Here is an 8,669-nt window from a genome sequence, read left to right as displayed (position 1 = left end):
GGCTCCTGCCGCAGTCGGGGCCGTGCACAGCGAGTGGCTTTCGGTTTCACCTTCGTTGGCTCTGGCGCTGGCGTCTTGCCGTCCCTCTCGCCAAAACGCAGCCAAAGAAAAGTTGCCTCCGCACAAGTGGGCGGTTATGCACATGCGCTTCTTCTGGACTCCTTTCCAGGGCAAGTAGTGGCATTGGACATGGCCAACAGCGACTTAAGGCGAAATGAAGTCAGCTCACACAAATTGAGTGTATTCGGGGTTTATCAGATGCGGATTTATACATTCACATATGTGTGTATGAGACACCACATGACAACGGAACTGATGAGGAAAAAGTCTCTTGGATCCATCGAAAATGGCACAAAAATATCCATTGTGCAAGTTTGTTGTACCAGCATCTCTCAACAACAGTACAGTTGTTCATCAAGTTTTATCTGATTGGATCTTCGAATCTCGATTCAATTAGCGAATGCAACTCATTATGATTCAATTTGAATTCTCTTTGTTCATTCCGTTGTAAACGTTTACTGGAATAATTAATTTTCCATTTCAGCCAATGAAATTATACATTTAAATTTCCGTCGAGAAGTGCACAAGCAAGCGAGTCACCTTAATAATTAACGATCGGGGAACCTAACCCAGCTCGAGCCGAACATTTTAATCAGCCCCTGAGACTGGCATTGGTCTGACCACATGGCGGAGTCCTCCATTAATTTATGCCCCAGCGGCATGGCGATCGGTTCGGAGAACCCAGCGGGTCAGGTAAGCGAAATGAGAAATTTATCAAATTTATTGGGGGGAATGAATTGAGATATAATTCAAAGGAATTATAAAGACCAGGACCAGCCACCAAAATGGAGGCTTAAAAAAACAATAAATTACGTAGGAAAAAAACACAACAACTGAAACAAAAGGTACGAGTATATAAAAGGTCCCATCCCACTGCCAGGCATCTCTCCGCCCGCTCTGCCATTGTCCGCTCTGTCGCGATCTACGGCCTGCCTCTGCCCAGAAGCAAGACCACTTGGTCTTGGACTCCGACCTCACGCTGCGTCCGTAATTAAAAGTCGTAAACTATTTTTACGGTGCCTCATATATTTGCGGCCACAGAATGTCAACCCTGCCAGGGGCGGATCCGACTTGGTTCGATTTGCATGCGGAGCTGAGCTCGTGGGAAGGTACGCGCATCTGGGCATTGGGTATCTATGGCGACAGGTGAGCAGACGCATTTTTTGAATTAAACGCGGATAAATAATCAGCCAGGCCAGCCAGCCAGCAATTGAATTGATCCAAGTGGAAGAACGAATCGTCACACTTGTGTATGAATATACAATACTTGTACTTGTACAATGTACATCGAACATGATCGTGCGGGGAAATGGCGACGAGTCTTTGCGTTGGCGTCTGTGCAGTGGCTTATTAATTGGACTTAATGGCAGTCTAAATCATGTGACAAAATGCAAATTAATATTTATACACTCCAGTATACAAGTTCGAGTATGTAGTCGTCCCACTCTGAGTCCGTCCGATATCGCCGCACCCGCTCTGCAACTGGATTCCGCTCCGTCGCTTGGACTCCTGACGAAGCAGCTTTCAGCGACAACGGCGCATAAATTCATAAATGTGCCACGATTCCCAATGAATTTACAGTGTAAAACATAACTTTTAATTACGCGAGCATGGAAAAATGCGCAGAAAACAGAAATCGTCGTGGCAAAGATAAGCCAAAGTGATTTAGGATCCAGTAATATCGTTCATAAGTACACGAGGAAGCGGTCATTTCGTAATCTCCCAAGGATCACTAAAACTACGTGTAATTAAGCTCACCAATCTTATAATTTCAATTCTTTTACATTTAAAAGTCATGATAAAATACCGTAACTTTACGTTCCTTAGGCTTTGTGAAGAGTACTCATAGGCATTAAATTTCAAGAGTATTTAAGATTTAATGGGAAAATATCGCTCAGTCGTCAGAATCGTCGCTGCTGGAATCGTCGATTGATGCCACGTTTCTCGTGTTCATAAAGCCCCCTAGCTTCTGCTGGATCTTTTGAGGCGTCAGATCTTTGGTTTCAGGCAAAAATATTATACCATATATGCACACTAGCAGCGAGACTGTGGCCATCAGAAAGAAGACTCCCGGCTTGGCCAGTCGTTGTTCGTGGCCAGATCCATACCATATGACCACAACGAATGCCGTTAGCCAGTTCAAGGTGACACTCAAGGAGCATCCCAGCGGACGCATTGGCTTCACGAAGAGCTCCACATTGATCAGCCAAGTCAGCGGGCCCAGACCAGCGGTGTAGGTGGCCGCGCACAAGGACATGGAAACCAGGGATGCCCATGGAACGCTGTTCTCATGGTCGGTTATCAGCTTCAGCTTGAAGCAGAGGCCCGTGTACAACGTGCAGACGAAGGTGACGAGCGAGGTGATAATCAACAGCGGCCGACGACCGGCTAGGTCTACTAGCATGAAGCAGACCAGAAAGCCGAATATCTCGGCCACTGCCAAGGCAGCAGCGCTCTCGTAGCTCAAGTGCATGCTGACCAGGATGTGGGTCGAGTAGAAGACAAAGACCGTGGACCCGCTGAGTGTCTGCATGATGGTCAAAGACGACGCCCGGCACAAGCTGCGCCTCGTCTTTCGGCGCTTGAATCCGAGCATAATGTTCTGCTGGAGTGCTAGTTCGCTTCTCGTTCCCTCGAGCATCAGTTGCCGCATCTCCTTCCTGGTGTCGTAATATTTGCCCCGCAGCCAGTGCAAGCTCTCATTGGCCCGAGAATAGTTACCGCGCGCCCAGTAGTAGGATGGCGACTCGGGGATCAGGAACTGCAGCAAGCAGAGGAGCAGCAGCACCAGGTTGACGATGTTGATGATCCACAGGTCCAGGAGTCTGCCTATTGCGGAGCTGTAAATCACGCCCAGAATGAAGGCCCCGTGGAAAACAGAGACAAGCGCCCCCCGATGTCGGACTTGACTGATCTCGACAGTGTAGACTGGCACTACCACGCAGAGCGCCCCACCGCACATTCCCTGCATGAAGCGTCCCACGTAGAGCATGCTAACATTCTTGGCGAAGATCAGCATGCTCCAGCCCAGGCCAATGGGCACCAGCTGCAGGATCATTACCTTCTTGCAGCCCATGCTCTTCATCAGCAGTCCCATCGGAATGCTCCAGCTCGCCGCCCCCAGGGTCAGCAGGGCGCACACCCATTTCCACTCCTGCTTAGAGGGCGAGAAGCTGTACGCGCTATGGTCCAAAACCAACGCCTTAGCTGGGGCCGACCACCCAATGGCGATGCCGAAGCAAAAGGTGCAAATATTGCTAACTACCGTTGCCAAACACTGACCCGTATTGTCTTCGCCCTTGGTAAAATCACTGACCGCTGGAATCGTCACATGTGGCGGCTGGGACGATTGAGGCTCTGTTCTTAGGGCGTCTGTTCTTGATGGAGGCTGTGATTCTGTTTCCGGTTGGCTACACAACCATCCAAACACCATAATCTTACTCTTCTACGCCACTAATGTCCAAAAATGTCTTCTGTGGAAAATATACATACATATATGCTATAATAATTACATGAACTATGCGAATTTTGATCATTTACCTGTTGTATTGTTCGAAAGCGCACAGAAAGGTAATAATAATACGACTACGCTTCCTTATTAAATATACCATGAAGAAGGGATGACCGGATAAAGTACAGATTCGAGGAACAGCCTAACCATATTTAGTTGTTAGTATTTCCTAGAGTAAATTACAAAATATTGAAGCCCTATACATTTCATCATTGATATTGACATTGACTCGTAATCCAAATACTACTACTAATCAAATGCCGATATCAAAGGGAGGTGAATATTCAGCTGTCACTTGAGCTTTCTCTTCAAAATAATACGAGGCAGGAAGCGTTTTTGATCTGTCCACATAGCACAACAAGTAATTATAGAACACATTGCTAGCGAAAGGGTACCACATCTACCGGGGGGAGGCTATGCAATATTGCATTTATAAATCGCATACTGCCGGATAAAGTACCATGGAGGACTGGGATACCAATTCGGCAATAAACTGGCATCTGCAAATATTTGTTTGCTTCTACGATCACACATACATATACGAGCACTCGTAGGTGTTCAAATATGTATGTACCCTTGCTCTGCTCCTGCCCCTGAATTCCGCTTTCCGCTTTCCGTTTCCGTATTTCGCATTCGCATTCGCATCCGGAGCTGTATTTTGAATTTGTGCGAGTGTCTGTCCGTGTGTATTGTCCGTGTGGCAGAGGCGGAGGCAGAGTGTAGATATTTATGCGTATTTGATAGCACTAATGGGCCATTAAATGCGTACGCAAATACACACACGTACCGACATGTGTGTTCGTTCGGATGTCTAAACGAGCTTATGTGGGTGCAAGGATGAAAATGTACCTAAGCGAATCTAAATGGCATCGGGGGCCCTGAACATGCAAAATCATGTACTCGTAAATCTGCTTAATGCCGGCAGTCTCCGGACACAGTGAGAGACCCGACCCAACTGGGAATGGGAGCTGAGGCAGGATCAGGTGCCGGGATAGGAATGGGCGTGGGGGTGGGGTTGGGGATGGGGCACATAGTCCACAGTCTACCATGTCATGGTGGATGCTTGTTTACCCCCGAGAGGAAGTCGAATGTGGATGTGACTCTGGTCTGGTGTTTCGGGTTCGGGAGTTTCGTAATGGAACTCGATGTGTTTCTGCATCGGTGTGTGAGTGGGGTGCTTTCGAATACGTATTACGCAACTAACGAAAATTAACGTTAATAGCCCTGAGTATCAAAATAATGGCAGTCGCCTGTTGGTTGCCTTCGCTGCCTTTGCCGCTGCCGTTGCAAGGCCGTTTTTGCGGATTGGATGGGTCGCTCTTAGAGTTGGGGCTGGCAGAACGCCCCACGAAGGTCATATAAATTTCAAAAACTCATTCCGGACTTAGGCAAAACGTGAAAATATTGTTACGACCTCTTGTGCTCCTGTGATGCTGTGCTCCAGCGCTCCCCTCCGTTTATGTGCAGTAAGTTTCCTTTTCCTTGGAACATATCCTGGCCATCGAACTAAATTAGATTTTAGTCGCAAAATTACGATATTCGAGTACTTAATTGAGAAAAGTGAAGCAGCGATTTTTAATGATGTTGTCGCTGCGGTGGATGGGTGGATCGGTGGAGGAGAGATGGGCTGTCGTTTGGAACCGGGTTTTCTCAGGAGGAAACCCTTATAAAATACACTCGTTGTAATGTGTTACTATCTTTTTGTAAAGGATGGCGCCGCAAAATGTTATCTCACAAAATTCGAATAAAAATGGATGCCAGTTATATTTTCCGAAATGAATCACTTCGTTAATATCCCACGTCTGGGTCTCTCACTGAGTACATCCACGTATAGTCCACGTATACTACTAGCTACTACTAAGACTTAAGAATTTAAACGAAAATCAAGAAAAGTTTTTATTTCACAGCTCCAATTTTTTGTGTCACATTAGTTTTATATGTCTGGGTTCGAATACAACAATAACCAAGTTATAAAAATATATACTCAACGAAAAACTTAAATAATCTGAAACCATCTCCAAAATGTCCTGCTCATATACTTAAGCCACCTGAAAAAAATGGTAAAAAAAATTAAAATTTGTTAAAAGTTAAAAAATTCTATAATATTGAGTAGGATGAACAGTGGAGCAACGCTTTGGCATTGAATCTACAATGCCATCTGCGCACTTTTGAGGTGTGATTTTCTTCCATTCTTCTTGCCACAAATTCTTTTTATTTGCCAGTTTTTTTTGGGCAACGACTTGGTTAAAAATTCGCCACAAGTTCTCTATAGGGTTCAGGTCGGGACTCTACGGTGGCCATTGCAAAACATTGATTCCCTCTTTGTTAAGCCACGACTTGTCGTTCTCCTGTTGAAATATCCAGGTAAGTGGCAAATTATCGGCCTAATCTCCAGATAAATTGTTACTAAGAATGTCACTGTAGATGCCTTGAATCTTCACCAGGGGACCTTGTATATACCTATTTTGAATTTCATTTTCAAAGAAAATAAAACGAATGAAACAAAATTACCTTATGAGGTATATTATTTAGTTAACTTTGTAGCTCTTTAATTTAATAAGGAATTTGAGCATTGGTTAAATCACATAGTGTGGAGCCAAAGTTATGTGATTATTGTATTTCATTATTGCAGCTAAATTCCTTTCCTTTTACTATAAGAAATGGTCTCTTTTCAAAGAATTTGTAAAATTTATTCTCCGAATTTTTTTTCTTTCAAAAAGGTAAAGATATATCAGTGTGTATGTGCATATGTGTATGTACCTATGTAAAGAACGCAATTCAGTTTTCAACAAAATTGAAATTTCGAACCATCCACCCACCACGCAGGAGAGTCCAAAAAGGGAGGAGGTCGGTCGGCACAGAATTTTGTGAACTGTGCGAGTATATGCGTGTATGGTATCATTAATTTTTATTGGAGTGCTTTCAGGACCCCCTTTCGCATTGAAATCGAATGAAATTCAGTTGTTGGTTGGTTGCTTGTTGCTGGGACTCATGCTCATATCCGGGTGGAGCAGAATGTGCTCGGAGATTGGGTTGCCTGGCTGTCGGGGACGACAAAATCGCAATAAGCAGTTAAAAAATACTCGTAATTGCAATGGGGCCAAAGCCCCTCGAGACGGCCATGGTGCATGCTCCATATGAGTTGTTATTGTTGCTGTTGCTGTTGCTGCTACTTGTGTGAACGTGCGCATCGACTCGAATTCGATTCAAACCTTTCCTTCAGCAGAGGACAACAGCAGGATGATACTCAGTAGACTCGTTCCGGCAGAAATTCATGAATAAGAAGATGGAATTGCTTTCAGAGCAGCCATTCCTTACAACATGTTTCAACGGTCTCAAAGAGGAACTTCTCCTGTTAAAGTTGAGTCACCAAATAGGAAATTTAAGGATTCCACCATCTACTATTATGGCTCATTAAATTCGGGGTTTTTTCAAGTAATTCAACCATTTCATTAATTTCCGAAGAGGGTAGTAATTTCCTTCGATTGTGCCACTCCAATATTAAATATTTTCCCTTGCCATACACTTTCTCGCGTGCTTGCTGGTTTTTGAGTACTCTACAGTTGTTCCACATTAGCGAAGTTTTCTTTATTGATTCTTCTAGAAGATCTTTATTAGAGTACAAATAATATTCAGTTTATTAAAATGACTTAGATATAGTTCAAAAATATATTTTCAAATGAGTCATTCAATCAATTGCATATTAATTACTTTATACCTTTGTTAATGCTTAGTTTTCTCAGTTGAGAACTTTCCCTGAATAGCAATGCAGAACGTTCGTTATTCGAAGTCATTCACTTCTGCTGCCCTTCCCAGCGGCTTCTAGTTTTCCTTTTGTCCGTTCCGTTATTGCCATAATGTTGTTGGCTCCGTGCACGGGGCTTCTGTTGTTGGTGCTCGTGGGGCCCTTGTTGTAGTTATAATGGCTAGTGCCATTCTGGACGCTGGGAGCGGCGAAAACGTTTCACAAATGGGTTCATATTTTGACGTTTAATGTAGCGAAAATGAAGCTGGGATTTATGAAATGTGCACGTTGCCCTCGCGGCCCGTCGCCAACTTCGTCATCGTCTCCGAGTCTCCAAGTCTCGGAGTCTCCGAGTCCTTCGCCCTTGCCCTTGGCCGGCGACAAATATCAAAATGGAGAGCGCAAATCAAGAATCAATTGCATTATTAGAAGCAGTTTGGAATCGCTGGGGCGTGAAAGGGAAAGTCTGCGAAGTCTGTGTCTGACCCGGTCCGGCGAGGGGAAAATAATGTAGCAGGCTTCTTTAAGATTTAAAATTTCCCATATTTTGCGTTAAGCCTTGTGACCAGACGCCGGTGTCCTTTATGGCCAATAGCAATGATGAAAACGCCATCCGAGGCGGACTGAAGCTTACCTAAATATTGCTAATCGACTGCCACGGGCACTTGAGGCCAGCAGCTACCAGGCTCCCCCATCTGGGCCGCCAGGGACCCTGCCGCACGCCCGGGATCAAGTAAATTGCGAAAACTATGTGCAAGATGGCCTGTTATTGCAGCTGAAGCGCTTGTAATGATGACTCTAAGTGTCGTTTGCCTAAGTGTATTACCTATAAACAATTTATACAAACATGCTGCTGAATTACACGCTCCGAGCTCGTTCGCTTTCCGTTTCCCCTTCCCACCACCAACTTGAGGGGAGAACCAGACCCAGACGAAACATACAGAGAGAAACCTCAGCCTCATCTGCTTTGTCTCCCTAGCTGCGATAAGCAAGGTGAGGCCCGAGCGTCTCGGCGATAAAATGCAACATTAAGCTGCTGATTTTTTCCTCCCCTTTTGCGGGCCAGGGACCTGCTCCAGGCCTCGAGGGGCAGCAGTTCATTAGGGTAGCATGCGAATGGCGATTGCAATTGGGTACGAAAAGGTTATCGAACGTCTTCGGGGTGTCTGTCTATGGGTGTGAAGCAGAACAGGAATAACGATAGATAAATATTAATTAGTTATTATTTATGAAAATGCATTTACATTCCTAGGATGCAGAGCGCAGCCGTAAATTGTTATTTGTTTCTATTTTTATAAATCAATCTTACCGTAATAGTTATTCGAAATATGATAAAAAGATGTTTGCAGAAGT

General features: G+C 44.8%; 1 protein-coding gene across 1 annotated transcript; it reads right to left on the bottom strand.

The window, feature by feature from the left end:
• Positions 1-1,815: 1,815 nt before the first annotated feature.
• On the bottom strand, positions 1,816-3,679 carry LOC6588509 (glucose transporter type 3). Its single transcript, XM_002014129.2, has 2 exons — positions 3,601-3,679; positions 1,816-3,533 (listed from the first exon to the last, which is right to left on the bottom strand). Exon 2 carries the CDS (start codon positions 3,491-3,493, stop codon positions 1,955-1,957), a length of 1,539 nt encoding a protein of 512 aa, XP_002014165.2. The 5' UTR covers positions 3,494-3,533; positions 3,601-3,679; the 3' UTR covers positions 1,816-1,954.
• Positions 3,680-8,669: the final 4,990 nt, after the last annotated feature.

This window comes from Drosophila persimilis, unplaced genomic scaffold (assembly GCF_003286085.1).
Source record: "Drosophila persimilis strain 14011-0111.01,24,50 unplaced genomic scaffold, DperRS2 tig00000000-arrow-pilon, whole genome shotgun sequence".
NCBI classification, from domain to species: domain Eukaryota; kingdom Metazoa; phylum Arthropoda; class Insecta; order Diptera; family Drosophilidae; genus Drosophila; species Drosophila persimilis.
This window is presented reverse-complemented; position numbering and strand designations above follow the sequence as displayed.

Bases quoted from the DNA above. Each gene is read 5' to 3' on its own strand.
- LOC6588509 (XM_002014129.2), bottom strand. From the start codon at position 3,493: ATGGTGTTTGGATGGTTGTGTAGCCAACCGGAAACAGAATCACAGCCT.